General features: G+C 37.3%; 1 protein-coding gene across 5 annotated transcripts in view; it reads left to right on the forward strand.

Moving 5' to 3' along the window:
* The window catches only part of HMMR (hyaluronan mediated motility receptor), a 28,774-nt gene extending 10,548 nt beyond the window's left edge, over positions 1 to 18,226 (forward strand). For 4 of the 5 annotated variants that reach the window (XM_024115827.3, XM_024115828.3, XM_007121346.4 and 1 more), the window contains exons 8-18: positions 1,013 to 1,087; positions 1,222 to 1,400; positions 1,871 to 2,019; positions 3,915 to 4,129; positions 7,244 to 7,360; positions 12,033 to 12,179; positions 12,427 to 12,579; positions 12,666 to 12,765; positions 14,063 to 14,239; positions 16,678 to 16,840; positions 17,405 to 18,226. In XM_024115827.3, the coding sequence (XP_023971595.1) occupies positions 1,013 to 1,087; positions 1,222 to 1,400; positions 1,871 to 2,019; positions 3,915 to 4,129; positions 7,244 to 7,360; positions 12,033 to 12,179; positions 12,427 to 12,579; positions 12,666 to 12,765; positions 14,063 to 14,239; positions 16,678 to 16,840; positions 17,405 to 17,424 (1,495 nt within the window). In that variant the 3' untranslated portion in view covers positions 17,425 to 18,226. The remainder of the gene's footprint in view (positions 1 to 1,012; positions 1,088 to 1,221; positions 1,401 to 1,870; positions 2,020 to 3,914; positions 4,130 to 7,243; positions 7,361 to 12,032; positions 12,180 to 12,426; positions 12,580 to 12,665; positions 12,766 to 14,062; positions 14,240 to 16,677; positions 16,841 to 17,404) is intronic. The other variant, XM_024115829.3, reaches the window with a different exon arrangement.
* Positions 18,227 to 19,799: the final 1,573 nt, after the last annotated feature.

The raw sequence follows: 19,799 nt of genomic DNA on the forward strand, positions 1-19,799 counted from the left end.
TAGGGTTGTATACATATAATGTTTTTTAAAACACTCAAAGTGGTTTTGCTGTTTTACACTCCCACCTAACAATGTGATAGTTTCATCTGTTCCATATCTTCATCAACATTTGATGTTGTCATCTATTTGATTTCGGCCTTTCTAGTGGATGTGAAGTAGTATCTCATTTGTGATTTTATTTATTTATTTTAATTTATTTATTTTATTTATTCTTAGCTGCATTGGGTCTTCGTTGCTGCACGTAGGCTTTTCTCTAGTTGCAGTGAGCAGGGTCTACTCTTCATAGCGGCGCACGGGCTTTTCATTGAGGTGGCTTGTCTTGTTGCGGAGCACAGGCTCTAGGTGCACGGACTTCAGTAGCTGTGGCGCATGAGCTCAGTAGTGTGGCACACAGGCTTAGTTGCTCCATGGCATGTGGGATCTTCCCGGACCTGGGCTCGAACCCATGTCCCCTGCATTGGCAGGCGGATTCTTAACCACTGCACCACCAGGGAAGTCCCTCATTTGTGATTTTAATTAGTTGTTATTAATGTCGAGCATCTTTTTATGTGCTTATTGACCATTCATATATATCCTTTTGTAAGGTGTCTGTTTAAGTTGCTTGCCCGTTTCTCAAATTGTGGTGTTTGGAGGAGGTAAACACATAAGTAACTTAATATAAGGCAGCCTGGAACAAAGGCTTTGTTGCACACAAAATGCTATTTTGTATGTGTGGAAGGTGGGGAAGCTAGGAAAGCTACAGAAAAGATGATTTCTGTTACACTTGGAGTGTTGCAGATTATGACTCTCATCATCATAACCCTTTTGTCAGAATGTATTTGGAAAGATTTCTTACTTAAAAAAAAAAAACTTGAGCCTCCTATTTGCATATGTTGTCAACTTGAGAGGTCACATAAGTGAATGGTTAGGAGTTTGGACTCTGCAGTCAGCCTACCTGAGATAACAGTATCTGGTACAGAGTAAGCATTATGCGTGATTATTGTGTATATTAATATATGCAGTTTTTTTTTAGTATTTCAATAGAGAAAGAAAAGATTGATGAAAAATCTGAAACAGAAAAACTTTTAGAATACATCGAAGAAATAAGGTAAAATGAAGAGTAGTTTTAAATTGGACTTTATTTTGTTGAACTGTGATGAATACATCATTTTCATCTCTTTTCATTTAATGTTCTCTATGCTTAAATAGATGTGCTTTTCAACATACTTTGTTTTAATGCAGTTGTGCATCAGATCAAGTGGAAAACTACAAGCTAGATATTGCCCAGTTAGAAGAAAATCTGAACGAGAAGAATCATGAAGTTTTAAGCCTTAAGCAGTCTCTGGAGGAAAATGTTGCTATGTTGTCTAAACAAGTAGAAGACATGAATGCTAAATGCCAGCTGCTTGAAAAAGAAAAAGGTATTCCACTGTTTATAGTACTACTTTCTTTAGATAAGTACTACTGATGATATTTTTTTAAAGTACTGCTATGTTATAACAACTTTATAAAATAATTATATAAACAACAAAAATTTTGTTCTATGTTTGGGAATTTTTGTCTTTTACGATATTTGTTATCTGTTTATTTCGATATATTTCTTGTCTTGATTGAAATATATGTAGTTGTGCAGTTCTTGACTTCCCCATTGGGTGGCCATTTAAAATTGGTAGATACATAGAACTAGGTTTGGTGGTTTTATTATATAATATACATACTATTTTATATATAGTAATCATACCAACTTCAGAGTTATTTTTCCCCCCTTTGGAAATATTTGATCTCTGTAACGTGCTATAAAGCAGTATAATGGAATATTATGGGAATTTGGGTTTCTCAAAGTTAATATTAGTATCTAATTACAGCATTGTTAATGTTCTCCTTTTTCTAGAAGACCTCATCAATAGGGACAGAGAACAGGATGAAAATCTAAACTCTGAGATACAAAACTTAAAAGAGAGGTCTGTTCTTGAACAACAGAAACATGAAGAGCTACAACAAAAAGTATTGCAAATTGATTCACTTCTGCAACAAGAGAAGGTAGTTTACTACAATATTTTAAAACGCTAGTGCTTCTTTTAGGTAATACATTTCCCTGTGTATCAGAAAACCTTTAAATTGTAAACCTTTTAATTGTCCTTTGATCCAGCAATTCTACTCCTAGAATCTTATCCTGAGGAAATAATCGTGCCTATGCCGCATATTTAACTGCTGTTCACCACAGGGTTATTCATAATGTGAAAAAATTCAAGCAACAGTTGAAGCAAAATAAGGAAATTGTTTTAAAAATTTTTCAGCACATTCTTGTGTTAGATTACTGCATAGGCATTTACAGTTCTACGGTAAATGAGTGTCTAATTAGACAAGAAAGGAAACTGACAGTTTTTTAAAATGCAGATTACATAAAGAACCCTTTACATATCAATGAGGAAAAAAAGACAGTTCACTAAAAAAAAAAAAAATAGGCACAGGATGGAAATAGATAATTCTTAGAAGTAGAAATTCAGATAGCTTTGGGAATTCCCTGGTGGTCCAGTGATTAAGACTCCATGCTTCCACTGCAGGGGGCCCAGGTTCGATCCCTGGTCAGGGAACTAGAATCCCACAAGCTGCATCGTGCAGCCAAAAAATTTTTTAAATTAAAAAAAAAAAAAAAAAGAAAAGAAATTCAGGTAGCCTGTAAACACGAGAAGATGCTCTACCTTAGTAGTAATCCAAGAAATAGAAATAATTTGTTTTTGTCACTTACAAGATTGGCATATATTAAAACATTTACTAATATGACACATTGGTGAGAGTTGGGCAAGCAGGCATTCACATGCACATGAAATATTTTATTGTTGGGGCTTCCCTGGTGGCACAGATGTTGAGAGTCCGCCTGCCGATGCAGGTGACATGGGTTCGTGCCCCGGTCCGGGAGGATCCCACATGCCGCGGAGCAGCTAGGCCCGTGAGCCATGGCCGCGGAGCCTATGCTCCGCAATGGGAGAGGCCACAACAGTGAGAGGCCTGCATACCGCTAAAAAAAAAAAAAAAGAAAAAGAAATATTATATCGTTGGGCAATCTGCAACAACAAAGGAATTAAGTAGATTTTACGTGCCCCGGGCCGGGAGGATCCCACATGCCGCGGAGCAGCTAGGCCCGTGAGCCATGGCCGCGGAGCCTATGCTCCGCAATGGGAGAGGCCACAACAGTGCGAGGCCTGCATACCGCTAAAAAAAAAAAAAAAGAAAAAGAAATATTATATCGTTGGGCAATCTGCAACAACAAAGGAATTAAGTAGATTTGTATATATTGACTTGAAAAGATCTCAACTACTATTTTTATGATATTTTAAATGACCTTTACATACACAGTATATATCATTTACACTTTAAGTATATAAATGTATAGAAAAAGACCATAAGGCATAGAATACCAAACTAGTGGTTATCTCTGGAATGGGAAAACTAAGGTTAGAATATGAGTAGGCAATTTTCATTTTATTTGTAATGTTAGAATTTTTTCACAAGTGATTTACTTGTATTTATTTATTCATATTTACTCATCTTATATAACATTAAAATATTTTATATAACATTGAAATCATAGTACTCTTTTTATATAGATCATATGAGAAAAATGATAAAAGTCAGTTGTAGAATATGATTTTAGTTTTCTGTGTGTGTGTGTGTGTGTTGCGTAGGAAAAAAGACTGAAATAACGTTTACCATAATGTTAACAAGGTGTAGGATATAATCCATGATAAAATGAATATGATATCTCTCTATTTTTCAAGTTTCCTGGAGGCTCTTGAATTTAGTGTCCAGACTTCATCATCTGTACTTCTTTTTTGCCCTTAGTAAAACCTCACAAATCATTAAATTTAATTTAATTATTTATTAAATTTTCAAAAGCTTTCAAATTATTATGATGGTTTTCTATTTGGATGCAGGAATTATCTTCTAGTCTTCAACAGAAGCTATGTTCTTTTCAAGAGGAAATGGTTAAAGAGAGGAATCTCTTTGAGGGAGAATTAAAGCAAGCACTGGATGAGCTAGATAAATTACAGCAAAAGGAGGAGCAAGTTGAAAGCCTGGTCAAGCAATTGGAAGAGGAATCAGAATCTAGAGGTGAAGAACTAAAACTCCTAGACGAAAGGCTGAAAAGGTTTGTATTAATAGGACTTCATTTTTATATAAAACTTCAGATGTTAACAAGTGTTTTCTAGTACATTCTCTCAGGATTCTCACACCAGTCATGTGAGTGGTGAGGTTGGAATTATTTTACAAATAAGGGATAAACACAGACAGGTAAAGTACATGCACAGGATGTGCATATAAACGAGTATGACAGCCAAAGTCAGAAGCCATGCCCTTTTCTTTATTTAAGGCCCAATGTTTAACTAAAGAGAGTTTTAATAACCAAAATTTTGGATTCCTATACTGCTCTTATATTTTCTAAAAATTATTGGATATTAGCATTACAGTGATAACAGATTTAGAAAAATACCCAAAATAATAAGATTCCCAGCCTTTAATAAGAAACATTTCCATTTTTGTCCATATTTGCATCATAGTGTAAGTTATACTTTTAATTACCTCTTTTGAGGGAGCACAAACACTTCAGAAGTAACAATCAAAAAGCACAATGGGGGGGCTTCCCTGATGGCGCAGTGGTTGAGAGTCCGCCTGCCGATGCAGGGGACACGGGTTCGTGCCCCAATCCGGGAAGATCCCACATGCCGCGGAGCGGCTGGGCCCGTGAGCCATGGCCGCTGAGCCTGCGCGTCCAGAGCCTGTGCTCCGCAACGGGAGAGGCCACAACAGTGAGAGGCCCGCATACCAAAAAAAAAAAAAAAAAAAGCACAATGGGAAAAAAACACCCAGAACTGGGAAACATTCAAAAATAAAAAATTTGTCATTAAAAATAGAAAGCCTGGGGCTTTCCTGGTGGCGCAGTGGTTAGGAATCCGCCTGCCAGTGCAGGGGACACGGGTTCGAGCCCTGGTCCGGGAAGATCCCACATTCCACGGAGCAACTAAGCCCATGCGCCACAACTACTGAGCCTGCGCTCTAGAGCCCGTGAGCCACGACTACTGAGCCCACGTGCCACAACTACTGAGCCCACGTGCCACAACTACTGAAGCCCAGGCACCTAGAGCCTGTTCTCTGCAACAAGAGAGGCCAACACAGTGAGAAGCCTGCGCACCTCAGCCAAGAGCAGCCCCCACCTGCCGCAACCAGAGAAAGCGCACGCGCAGTAACGAAGACCCAATGCAGCCAAAAATAAAATAAATAAATTTATTAAAAAATAAGTAAATAACTAACCTCAGTCTCCAAAGCCAGAAAGAGGAGGAGGACAATTTCAGGTAGACAAAGCTAGTGGGTTTAAAAAAAAAAAAAGTAGAAAGCCCAAGATCTTATGCTTTTTTTTTTTAAACTCTTATTCCATATTATTTTCATCTCATTATAGGTCCTTCTCCACTACATTTATTTAAATGGGTTGAGGGACTTCCCTGGTGGTGCAGTGGTTAAGAACCCACCTTCCAGTGCAGGGGACAGGGGTTCAATCCCTGGTCAGGGTATTAGATCCCACATGCGTGCTGCAACTACGAATTCACATGCCACAACTAAGGATCTGCATGCCACAACTAACAACCTGCAACAAAGGAGCCCACCTGCCACAACTAAGACCCGGCACAACCAAAATAAATAAATAAAAATAAAAAGTTTAAGTTGTTAAAAAAAAAAGAGAGTCAGCTAATAAATACAGAAGGTATAAAAACAAAATAAAACAAAAAATCTGGGTTGATTCTTGAGTTCAATTTGTGAATAAATATTTGAATCCTTGGGATTTCAGCAGTAAAACATTTTCTGGCAAGGAACCATGGACTAGACATAAAGCTACAGAATTGCCACTGATTTCACAAGTGTGTATCTATCTCTTATTAGGTACTTTTGTTATTAATCCCTTTTCTGTTTTCTTTTAGTTGTTACTGATTAAAAAAACACCAAAGTTTTATCTATGCTTGCATTTTGGGGAACACTACGAAAGTGTACTTAGGGGGATTGTTCTATACTGCAGCCAGCCTCAGGGAACAGGTACTTTAAGAAACTTGAGTGGATGATGTCAGTTTAGGAAAGAAAGATGAGATAATCATTTATTCTAACTCAAAGAACTCAGTCCAGAGGTCAGGAGATAAGGATTTTATTCCTAGATCTGTTAACTAGTTGTGTGATTCTGAGCAAGACAATCTTAATTTCTTTTATTTTCTGTTTCATTAGATATAAAATAAAGGAGTTTTACGAGATCATTTCTAAGGTTCTTACCAGCCTGGAAATTTCAAGCTTAAGAGAAAAACTTAGAAGTTGACAATGATTCCTCTAGGGGGCAGGAAAGAGAATATTTTTATTATAAACCCTTTAGTACTAGTTGATTGCTTTTAGCTGTGGTATATATTTTTTAAACCCTGTACTCATTACAGAATGAATTTGATCAACTGTCTTGTCTCAGTGTCCAACTTAGTCTGTAAGTGAATAATGCTTCTTACTTACAGTTTTTATTAGTTCTTTAAAAGATCTCTTATAAGCTCATATGCCTATCAAAAGAGTTGTATCACCATTGTGGTAATATGTAATATTAATATTTTTTAAAATCTCTATAGATTTGTAGTATATATTTATAAAGATGTCTTAAAAGCCATTCTGTCTATGCAAAATAGTCTATTAAATAAGTTGTTGAATCTGGATAATTAACAATTTATTATGTGGGTAATTGGTATAATCAAAATAAATCTACATAGTTCTGTAACTCTTTTTTCAAAAGAACTCTTAAAATGAAGTTAACTGTACCTAGTATTCCTTAAATGTCTAAATGCAGAGAATTAAATTTTATTCAACCCTAGTGCTTTTTAACTGGTAATCCTTCACTTTCTTTAGTTTTGGCTGCTATGAAGATTCTGTTTCAGAGTCTTTTTAATCTACTTTCTTCCAAAAAAGTGTTTAAACTACCTACCTAAGTACATATGATATGAAACGATAAGTAAGTAAATTAGGATGAAAACAGAAGTAAAATAAAAGCAGGAAAGATAAAATGAAGCTGTATGTAAGTGAACAGGCTATTAGATGTAGATCATAAATTTAGGTCTAAGCTGCCAGTATCTGATATAAACATGAAGATATGGGATATATGATTCACCGTGTCAAAGGTACATCCTAGTCTCTTTCTGAGAGTAATGATTTGCAGTTAGCATTTTATCTTTTAACTGTTCCTTTTTCTTAGGAAAGAAGCTGAACTGGAGAAAAGTAACGCTGCTCACGCTCAGGCCACACTGCATTTGCAGGAAAAGTATAACAGTATAGTGCGGAGCCTGGGAGATGTTACCGCTCAATTTGAAAGGTATTTGTATGGGGAGACTGCACTCTCGAACATACATGAGCAAGGAGGGGTGTTTACGTAGGAACATCTGTCAACAAAACAATCACAAAAATAAAACAATTGGTATTACTTTAAATTCCATAGTGTCCAATCATAAATGGGCATTTAATGTTACCTCATATCTTAGAATATATAGTAATTTCCCTTTCCCACTACCCACTTCAAATTTCATGCATTCTCAGACCTTTGGCACTTCTGTCTGACTCTCCTGATGTCATCATTTTCCTCGTGAAGAATCCAAATGCTTTTATTTCCTCTTCTTCAAACCTGTAAACACACCTGCATCTATGCTCATCCCGTCTTCCTCCCACTTATTACAGATGAAGTATCTAATTCCTTTAACCTTCAGTGATCTCATGCTATCATTTATCCCTTGTCTCATAATTTTCAGCCTTTCTTCTAGAATTTTTCCAGTAAATATTAAAACATGTTAATATGCCTTCATCTTTAAAAAGTCTCTGTTTACCCGCCACTTCCTTCTGCAGTTATCCAATAACACCTGTCACTCTCAGCACCCTTCTTACCCCAAAATTCTACTCTTCATAACCTTTTTTTTTTTTTTGGCCACGCAGTTTGTGACATCTTAGTTCCCCCGACCAGAGATCGAACCCTTGCCCCCTGCAATGGAAGCGTGGAGTCCCAACCAACCACTGGACCACCAGCGAATTCCCCCCATCTTCTTCTCTTTTTTCTTTTAATTTATTTTATTGAAATATAGTTGATTTACAGTGTTGTGTTAATTTCTGCTGTATTGCAAAGTGATTTAGTTAAACATATATATACATTCCCTTTCATATTCTTTTCCATTACGGCTTATAACAGGATATTGAATATAGTTCTCTGTGCTATACAGTAGGACCTTGTTGTTGATCCATCCTAGATATAATAGTTTGCATCTCATAGCCCATCTTCTTGATAGATTATATACTGTATCAACTTCTTCACTTCCCATTTTTCTCACTTGTTATTTTCCCTTTTTTTAAAGTTTGTTTTGGAGGGGACTACAAATTGCAAAGGATAATACAACAAATACCAATACATCACAGTCTCACACCAAGAGTATATTAACGTTAACATTTTTACTTATTGTATATACTTTATATAATTTGGGGGGAAGGGCTCTTCTTTTATCTATTTTAGTATGTTCAATAAATAGAAAAGATATACAATGTATACATAAATTATAAAGCGTAAAGGTAAAATTAGCGTGCATGAGCTCACAGAAGACAACCTACAGGCTAAAGGATTTTCAGCCGCTTGGTATATATATGAGTTCTTCCACTATCCCATCTTCATGCCTTCGTGCTTTCCTCTGACAGATAACACCATCTCAGAGTCTACATTGATTATTTCCTTGCTTTTTTTCCTGTGTATAATTTTATAGCATGTATATCCATATGAATAATATATTATCTAATTTTGTTTTTTCCTGAACTTCACGAAAAATGTCATGTAGTGTATGCCATATCCTGGGACTTGCCTTTTCACTCTGCATTAAGTATGTTTCTAGGATTGAATCACAGTATTGCCTGAGGCTATAGTTCATTCATGGTCACTGTTATAGAATATTTGATTTTATCAATCTACCACTATTTATCCATTCTCAGTTTGGGCTTTTGGGTTGTTTCTCATTTCTTTCATTTTATTAATAGTACTCTATGAATATTCTTGTGGTCTCCTAGTATACACGTGTAAGAATTTATCTAAAGTAATATTTAAGTAAATGTTCAACCTTAAAATTTAATGCCCAGTCACTTTACAAACTGGGTGTGAAAATCTACACTCCCACCAGTGATGTGTGAGTTCTCAATGATCTATCTCCCCTCCAAAACTTGTCAGACTTCATAAATTCTGCCAGTGTAATAAGTGTAAAAGAGCTTTTTCTTATGGATAATTTATCTTTCCTTTTCTGTAACAGGTTTGTATGTGACTTTTTTTCATTTCTCTCTCATTTCATTTCTTTTCTTCGTTGATTTGTAGTTTTTATCAGCTATATGGTTGCAAATATCTTCTCGCAAAGTGTGGCTTGTCTTTTCATTTTCTTTATGTTTTCTTCTTTTTTTTTTAAAGCTTGTGTCTCACTACCTCTTTTTTTAATTAATTTTTATTTTTGGGGGGGTAACATTTATATACAATATTGTGTATGTTGTAGGTATGCAGTATCTTTTTCTGTTATACATATACATATATCTATTCATCTTCGGATTTTCTTCCCACATAGGTTATTACAGAGTGTTGATAGACCTCCTTGGTATACATAGGTCCTTGCTGATTATCTATTTTCTTTCTTTATTTTTTTGGCTGCATCGGGTCTTAGGTGCAGCACACAGGATCTTCATTGGGGCATGTGGGATCTTTCAATGCGGCATGCGGTCTCTTTGTTGCAGCGCTCGGGCTTCTCTCTAGTTTGGTGTGCAGGTTTTCTCTCTCTAGTTGTGGCGCGCGGGCTCCAGAGTGCGTGGGCTCTGTAGTTTGCAGCACACGGGCTCTCTTGTTGAGGCATGCGAGCTCGATAGTTGTGGCACTCGGGCTAAGTTGCCCCGCGGCATATGGGATCTTAGTTCCCTGACCAGGGATCGAACCCGAGGCCCCTGCGTTGGAAGGCGGATTCTTTACCACTGGACCATCAGGGAAGTGCTTATGGTTTCTTCTGATGAATAGAAATTCTTGATTTTAATGTGCTTAAGTTTACAAATTTTTATGTGAACATCCAAAACTTCTTTCTATCCCAAGAACATAAAGATATTCACCTATTTTTTTTCTGAAAGTTCCAAAGTTTCACTTTTCATTTTTACACCTAGAACTGATTTCTGTATGTGTAGTGATAAGGGGATAAAATTTACTTTTGTTTTCCCATATGGATAATCAATTGCCTAGTACCCATTCATTGACTAGTACCTTCTTTCCCCAGTGATCTGTTCCTATATCTGATATATCATGACATACATATATATATATACACATACACACATAATGTATGTGAGTATATATATTTTAATTATAATTTACGCATGTCAACATGAATATAAATTATATAAATTAAATATATATAAATATATATATAATTGTTAGTGCTGTGCTCAACCCTGAAAAGCAATTTCCCTTCTTGCTATTTTAAAAAATACTGCCTTAAGAAGTTTTCAACCTTTCTATGATGTCACTCACCATCAGTATGCTAATAGCATTAAAATTTACTTCTTCAAACCAGACCTGTCCTTTCAGCTTCCTATCCATATATCCAGCTGCCTACTTGACTTCTGCAAGTAGATATCTCACTATCGTCTAACATTAACCTGATCAAAACAGCTCTTGATCTCCTTTCTACCTCTTTCTCCCTCTAGTTTCTCATTCTTGTTGATCTCAGTCAGTGATATCTCCATCTTCCGAGCTTCTTGTTCCATAAATCTTAGAGTCATCTTGATCATTTTCTCTCCCCTTCTCCCAACATCCAATCTATTTCTTGAATTTTTCAATTCTGCCTCCAAAAGAGAGCTCATATCTTTGCATTGCCAACTCCTTGGTTCAAGATTCTTTTACCACTCACCTGGGCTGAAAAATAATTGTCTTCTAGTTAATCCTCCAGTTTAGCATTCCTGCCCCTTCCCCAGTCAGTTCTCCACGTATCTCTAGAATAATCTACACACTTACTTAGAGACCTTTGAAGTGTCTCCTTTATCCCTCAGGTAAACCCACTCACTGTGCCCCACCAGTGATGACTGGCCTCATGCCTCTTGCTTCTGCCCCTGCCTCTCTTGTTCGTTAGACTCCAGTCCCAGCTCTTTATGGACTGTGTTCTACCTGTTTCTGAGCACATATACATCTTTTCCCCCTGAAATACTTGTCCCCAACTGGCTAGCTAAATCCTTCCTATCCATCATGTCTCAGCTTAACTGTAAATTCCTCAGAAAGACCTTTTCCATTTCTATCAGCTAATCAGCTAAGGTGTTCTGTAGTTTTCCTTCAAAACACTTACTACAAATTTAATTATATATATTTATTTATCCTTTTTTTTTTTTTTTTTTTTTTGCAAAGACCTGTGGAGGCATTTTTTTCCCTCTCTTACCCACAGGATGATAAAGTCTGTGACAATAGGTGGAAGGATGTGTGGGCTTTTTGTTTTGGGATAATTTCGATGTTTGGTAGTTGATTTCTTTTCATCTCTAGGCCTAGTTTCCGTACATAGTAGGCACTTGACTCTTTAAATGAACTTATATATCATATAAGTTCATATAAGTACTGACTTCAAAACATTGAATTCTTACCTATGCAAATGCAAAAATAGATAAGATTTTGTTTTACCTAAAAGCAGCAGTCCCCAACCTTTTTGGCACCAGGGACCGGTTTCATGGAAGACAGTTTTTCCATGGAGTTGGGGCTGGGAGGGTCAGGGCTGTGGTTCAGGCAGTAATGCCAGTGATGGGGAGCGGCAGATGAAGCTTCACTCGCTCGTCTGCCACTCACCTCCTGCTGTGCGGCCCAGTTCCTAACAGGCTGCAGACCGCTACCGGTCCACGGGCCAGGGGTTGGGGACCCCTGCCTAAAAGTGCATAAAATATAAGCTAATCAGCTATAGATTTGTCATGCATACAGCAGTTAGAAAAATCCTTTAACCTTTTTTTTTCTTTTTTATAAGCTATAAAGCATCAGCAGCAAGTGAGATAGAAGATCTTAAGGTGGAGAACATGTCACTTCACGAAAAAGTGGCCAAGGCTGAGAAAAGTGCAGAGGATGTTCAGCATGAGATATTGGCAACTGAGAATGCAAATCAAGAATACGCAAGGTATTGGGGAAAAATAAAACCTGCTGACACCTGTGACCTGGAGAACCATTAAGACAATTTAATGTTGTTAAAAGCCAGCTTCTAAGTGATGCAGGAAACTGTAGTCCCATGGCTTGCTTTGGGTGATCTGCAATTGCAAATTAAGAATTTACACAGTTAAAAAAATACAATTCTTGATAGTTGCTTGAGTTAAAAAAACTTAAATGGATGTAAATTGTTTAGTGGACTCTTCTCTCTCAAACCTAAGGATGCTTCTAGATCTGCAGACCAAATCAGCACTTAAAGAAGCAGAAGTTAAAGAAATCACAGTTTCTTCTCTTAAAAAAATTACTGATTTGCAGAACCAACTCAAGCAGCAAGGTGAAGACTTTAAGAAACAACTGGAAAAGGGAGAAGCAAGGTAATTTAGGTTTAGAACCGAAATGCCATGTGTCTCAGTTATTTTTTCTAGTATGCTATGGTTTAAAATTTAATTTTCCCTTACAGAAAAGCTGGAAAAGAAAAATCAACGGCAGAATTAACTGAGGAAATGAATAAGTGGCGTCTCCTCTATGAAGAATTATATAATAAAACAAAACCTTTTCAGGTCTGTCAATGAGGACTTAACTTACTTGTATTTAAGAATTCATGTTGTTCCCTGTCACAGTCATGACAGTGACATGGTTCTTCTGAAAGATCATTTTGCTGTGCATTTACAGTACCAATTTAACTTCCTATTTTAAAAAGCCTATAAATTTTATTGCATTATTATGCATACTTTTTTTTTTTTTTTTTTTGGCTGCCTTGGGTCTTCGTTGCTGCGTGTGGGCTTTCTCTAGTTGTGGTGAGTGGGGGCTACTCTTTGCAGTATGCATGCTTCTCATTGTGGTGGCTTCTCTTGTTGCAGACCACAGGCTCTAGGTGAGTGGGCTTCAGTAGTTGCAGCATGCAAGCTCAGTAGTTGCGGCATGCAGGCCCTAGAGCACGCAGACTAAAGTAGTTGCGGCATGTGGGCTCAGTAGTTGTGGCGCACGGGCTTAGTTGCTCCGCGGCATGTGGGATCTTCCCGGACCAGGGCTCAAACCCGTGTCCCCTGCATTGGCAGGCGGATTCTTAACCACTGTGGGACATGTGGGCGGAGGGCGCTGGTGGCAGGACACAGAAGAGAGTTGGATTAGGGACTTCCCTGGTGGCGCAGTGGTTAAGAATCCGCCTGCCAATGCAGGGGACACGGGTTTGAGCCCTGGTCCGGGAAGATCCCACATGCCGCGGAGCAACTAAGCCCGTGCGCCACAACTACTGAGCCTACGCGCCTAGAGCCCGTGCTCCTCAACAAGAGAAACCACCGCAAGGAAGAGTATCCCCTGCTCGCCGCAACTAGAGAAAGCCCGCGTGTAGCAATGGAGAACCAAGGCAGCCAAAACTAAAAATAAAAAATTACCTTTTAATAAGCTTCTTAAAGTTAATAGCTTAGAAGGCTCTCCTGATATGAACTTTTGATAATTAAGCTATGTAAATTTGTGACACTTACTTTGTTATGATTTTTCTCAGTATTTCTCTAATACGCTGATCGTAAAAGGATAAATGCTTATCTTGGTAGTTAAATAGAGTCAGAAGACAGTATTAGTTTTAATGGAGTGATGTGGCTGATACAGATTAGGCTGGCTAGCAGGGCTTCTCTCCTCATTTCTTTCCCTCTGTTTTAATAATGATCTTTGAAATGAAAAACAACTTTTTTTTAAAAGAGTCAATTTATGGAGAACCCTAAGAGTAAGTCAGCATAATCTTTTTTTTGTCTTTTGCCTTTTTATTTTCTTTCACTTTAGTTGTACTTATAGTTTATATGAGTCAAGTAAGATTTAACAGTTTTAAATCTTAACTTCATAAAAAAATATTTTTTTCAGCTACAACTGGATGCATTTGAAGCAGAGAAACAGGCTTTGTTGAATGAACATGGTGCAGCTCAGGAACAGCTAAATAAACTAAGAGATTCGTATGCTAAATTATTGGGTCATCAGAATCTAAAGCAAAAAATCAAGCATGTTGTGAAATTAAAAGATGAAAATAGCCAACTCAAATCGGTCTGTAAAATCACATTTAGTTCTGTTGATGTTGATATTGGGGTGGGGTGGCTTTTATTTTATTAGGGTAGTGCTGACCTCATAAAATGAGCTGGGAAGTGTTTCATCCTTTCCGTTTTTTTGGAATAGTTTGTGAATAACTGGTATTAATTCTTTATTGAATGTGTAGTAGAATTCAGTGGTAAAGTCATCTGGACCTGGGCTTTTCTTTGTGGGTGGTTTTTGATTGCTAGTTTAATCTATTTGCTTATTATAGGTCTATCAGACTGACTATTTCTTTTTGAGACAGTTTCAGGAGTTTGTGGGTTTCTTGGAATTTGTTCATTTCGTTTTAGTTATTTGATTTGTTGGTATACAATTGTTCATATTCCCTTACAATCCTTTTTATTTTAGTAATATCAGTAGTAATGTCCCCTCTTTCATTTCTGATTCTAGTAATTTGAGTATACTCCCTTTTTTCAGTTCCTTTACTTCTGCAAACAGGTTTATAATGGCTTTAAAATCTTTTTTGGATAAATTCAATATCTGATTACTCTCTTGGACAGTTTCTGTTGCCTGTTTTTTCCCAGTATATAGGTCATGCTTTCCTGTTTGCATACTTTGTAATTTTTTTGTTGGAAAATGGATGTTTTAGATAATATGTGGTAGCACCTCTGGGTACTGCTATCCCTTTCTAGGTATGTTGTTATTTCTTGTTTAGTGAAGTCTATTCCTCCTCCCCACCCCAAGTAGTTTGTGCCTCTGACGTTGCTACTGAGGAAGGTTCAGTTTGGGGTGTGCCCACAGTCACTCTGAGATGACTTTGGTTTTGATAAGGCTGTCTTCCTCTCTCCCCAAACACTGGTAGCTGCTGGCTTATCCCTCTGTTATTTTCAACAATGCCCTGGGGTATAATAAGTTGCTCTACAGAATAATCCAATCTAATTCTGGCTCCTTTGTTGGAATTGTGTCTTAGGTCAGTACTCCAGGAGGGCTCCTCCCTCTCATCTCATTCAGCAGTTCTCCTCTACAAAGCAGACAGCCTACAGTTTAGCCTACATTTTGAATCACTTTCCAATTCCCTTGCACCACGAGCTCTACTATTCCTTTTTTTTTTTTTTTTTTTTTTTTTGGCTGCATTGGGTTTTCATTGCTGCACACGTGCTTTCTCTAGTTGCGGCGAGCAGGGGCTACTCTTCATTGCAGTTCATGGGCTTCTTATTACAGTGGCTTCTCTTGTTGCAGAGCATGGGCTCTAGACGCATGGGCTTCAGTAGTTGTGGCACATGGTCTCAGTAGTTGTGGCTCACGGGCTTAGTTGCTCTGCGGCACCTGGGATCTTCCCGGACCAGGGCTCAAACCCATGTCCCTGCATTGGCAGGTGGATTCTTAACCACTGCGCCACCAGGGAAGTCCCTCTACTGTTCTTGAGAGCACCCTTCAGCTTGAACTTCTCTAAGCTCTGTTGCAAGTGAAGTCAGTTCCTTTGGGAATAAATTAGGAGCTCTGTGTTTTATAGCCTGCTTCTCCTACCAGGCAAAATTTATGAGCCCAGGCCTCAGAGCTGGATTTGCGGACAATGGCAAGCTTTTCTCTGAATGACACCTCTGTCCCAGTAGCTAGATGTTCAGTAGACTTGGGGGAGAGAGAGATGGGGAGCACCCTGAGGTTCTCTCACCTTACCTCTCTTGGTTTGAAACCATTGTCTCATAAGCCAGGGAAAGGGTGATCAGGGTCTCAGTATTTTCAGCACTCTGCACCTGAGATAAGGCCTCTGTTTCTTGGAAGAAAAGACCCCCCACCTCTCAACAACATTTGCTGTGGTTCAGAGCAACAGGTAGCTGGGGGGCAAGATGAGAGATGCTTATGTCCTGCTCCTCCTGGCAGGAAAAGCCTCTGACTGGGAGCTGGGGAAAGATGGAGCCTTGTGCACTTGGCTGCAAGGATCTGATGTAAAGTCTTTGCTTTGCTAAGCAGGGATTGGAGAGAAAGGGAACAGGACTGGTTCAAACACAATAGACCGCTGTCTTTTTTAACCACCTTTTTGTGGATCTGCTTGAATAAATATTTGTTCACTTGCTGTTCTACCTTAAGACCATTTTCAGAGGCTTTAAGTGGTTGCCTTTTTATAATTTTTTATATCACTAGGGAACAGGTCAGCAGAGCTTCTCATGCTATCATGCTTGTAGTGGATCTCAGCATTTAATTTGGTGTTGAACTTTTATCGGAAACATAGCTTTGTACCTGTAGCAGGACAAGAAGATTTAAATGACTTGTCTTCTTTGTCACAGCTGTTCAAAGTCATTTTGTAATTTATAGTCTGAAAGCCTATATCTAGTAGGCTTTTGCCATTAAGGTTCGAAAAATGAACAACTTTGGGATTGTCGGTAGCATTGGTAATGCATTTCACCAACATGATCTTCAATAATTATTTATTGACTGTATTTTTTCTTATCTAGGAGGTGTCAAAACTCCGCGCTCAACTTGCTAAAAGAAAACAAGGTGAAACAAAACTTCAGGAGGAATTGAATAAAGTTCTGGGTATCAAACGCTTTGATCCTTCAAAGGCTTTTCTTCATGAAAGTAAAGAAAATTTTGTTCTCAAAACACCGCTAAAAGAAGGTAAGAAATGAATAAATGTCCATAAGTCTCATCTTCCTTTGGATTTCCTTTCACAGCATTGAGCAAGTTATCCATTTCTGTGAAAATTTGTTAACAGTTTCTGATATAAAAGAAATTCTTACTGAGATTTTTTTGTATAAAATGCCTTTTCTTTCCTGCTTCCATACTCTGTATTCTCCATTTGTTCAGATCCCATCTGTCCTTCAAGCCCAGCTCAAGTTATATCTTCCTTGAAACCTTGTCTGACTTTTTTGCTTCTACCCACCCCCTACCAGAGTTAATCCCTCTATCATACCCTTGGCATTTTTAACCTAAATGTCCAGTTTGTAATTTTGAAGAAGTAGATTTTCCCTCTTTCTTGACTACAAATCTCTGTATCTTTGACAATAAACTGAAATATGCTGAAATAGTGAATGAAGAAATATAAATAAAATTATGGTAAAGAATGCATGCATTGCTTCATCTGCCTTAGAGAAGATAGAAGGTGCCTGTTTTTAGTTCATAATGACTGATGAATTCATTTTAATTTAGAAAACTAACACTGCTGTTTAATACTCTTTTCAGGTAATACAAACTGCTCCTGAACTCTTAATGGAGTTTCAAGAATCATGCAAGTAAACATCTGAAAAACCTGTTGAAGATTATTTCATTCTTATTATTTTTATTGTTATTGTTGCTACTTTTATTGTTATTATTGTTTGTAATGAATATTTTTAAATCTCGTATTTAATATTAACTTCCTGTCCTTACATATGTGAAAGGAAGTTCAGAATTTTTACATTTACTAAATGTCTCTGACATTTTAGTTTCTATTGTCAGTATTTCCTCCTTGATGTTCACCCCATTCTAAACCTTCTGACAGGCTTTCCCGTTTGCAACTCATCCCATCAAGTCAATATTCTTTTAAAAATATTGACTCTCATACTATTATTTCCATATTCTGAAATCTTAGGTGGTTTCAAGACTCTAATCCCCGGGTTTTTTAGTTTGATATTGGAGGCCTTTTCTAATCTGAGCCTTAAGGGCTAAAATACCTTGGCTTGGTCTTACCTCTATTTTGATTCTCCTAATAATGTTCATTCTGTCCTACCCATCATCCATTTATCCAGTTCAAGTAAGAAATAAAGGTATGCTTAATTCTGTAGCAACCTCTTTATCTCTTACCAAAGTCACTGAGTTGGTTAGGATTCCTAGACCCCATCCCAGTCCTCCTAAATTAAAATCTGGGATTTGGTCTGAAAATCTGCATTTTTAACAAACTGCAGTTAATTCTTAGAAACTCTGCTCATAACCTCTTTAGAGAATTTGTCTTATGCTGCTTGGCATCTGCCTGATTCCTGTGTTTGGTTTATATTTATGTAATATGAAATAAAATCACACATTAAGTCATTGACCCAATTATACAACTTGTATTAATATGAAATTACATTAATCCTTCTGTTTAAGGTGTGTTTATTGTCTCTGCCCTCCCCTCCCCAACTTGTCACCAGAATCACTAAAGGTAATATATTACTTAGAAAGTGGTCATTCTCCATCTAAAATATCTGATTAACACAGTTGGTATGATATTATAGGCCATCTTTTTTGTAATGTTTCCCCATTGATGGAACAACAGAGACTATTACAATAAGAATAACTTTTCATAATAAATTATTTTATTAGATATTAATACATAATTAAGTTCAGAGGAAATGTAGAAATTAGAAAAATTGTCTGATAAAATGAAATAGTTCAAGACTTCTGCTTTTAGCCAAGATGGAGTAACAGCGATCAGATTTATTGCTCCTCCTCCTACCCTCCACACACATAAACACACACTCACACACACACACACACACACACACATACACACACACACCTAAAACTATCCAAAATGACAAAATATACAAAAGAATGATTTTCAAGATGCTAGACATGAGATGAAAAACACAACAATCCCTTAGAGTTTAGGAAATTCAAGGTGAACCCTACAGTTGCTCACTGTTTACAGCCTTGAGAGCGTTTCCAAACTATGATGCAGGGAAGGGGAACCCAGGCAGAGCGCACCGAACTAACTGAGTTGAAAAGACAGAACTGAGACCTGGGGAGATGAAAGAGGCTAGAGATTGCAGGACAGAGTACTAGAAAGGAGAAAATTGCAGGGAGAGAGAATTCTGGAGATACACAAAGGGTCCCTCAAGTAATCACCTGAATACTGACTAGTCGTATATATAAGGAAACTACCTGAAGCCTAGGGAAGAGCCACCCTCCAAAATTAAAAGTAACAGTGCTCAAAGTTCACACAGGCTAGAAAATACTGCCTGTTCCCACAAGCCAAACTGGAAAACCTCATGATTAATAGGGCATTGAGTAGGGTATACAGAAGTGTTCAGTACTGGGGAATAATTAGTACTAAAATGAGCACTGCTCTAGTCCCACCTAACAAATCTTAAAAGGAAGACCCAAAAGGATCAGACTCTTTCTAAGAAACTTAATTATTACATCCCAGAACAAAGCTCAAGAAAATTTATAGGCTTATAAAAATATCAAGCACCCAAAAAAGTAAATTTTAAACTAACCTCTAATCAAAACAAGATTCTAAAAATGAACAGAACACCAAGGTGCTCTGGGACAACTTCAAGCAGCCTAATATATATGTAATCGGAGTTCCCAGAAGATAGAAGGAGGGGACAGAAAAATCATTTGAAGAAATACTGGTGGAAACATTTCCAAATACGATGAAAACTAGAACTCTAGGAACAGTAAATATGAACCATCACAAATTGCTGAAAAGCAATGATAAAGAAAAACTGTCAACCTAAAACTATCTCAGCAAAAATTGTTCTCAGAAGCAAAGATGAAAACTTACTTTCAGACATAAAAAACTTTTTTCTTATTAGTGTCTTTAAAATATAATTGACTGTTTAAACAAAAAGAATAGCAATGTGGTCTGTAGTTTATACATACTTAAAATTAGAGT

The sequence above is a fragment of the Physeter macrocephalus genome, chromosome 8 (genome assembly GCF_002837175.3).
Source record: "Physeter macrocephalus isolate SW-GA chromosome 8, ASM283717v5, whole genome shotgun sequence".
Taxonomy (NCBI): domain Eukaryota; kingdom Metazoa; phylum Chordata; class Mammalia; order Artiodactyla; family Physeteridae; genus Physeter; species Physeter macrocephalus.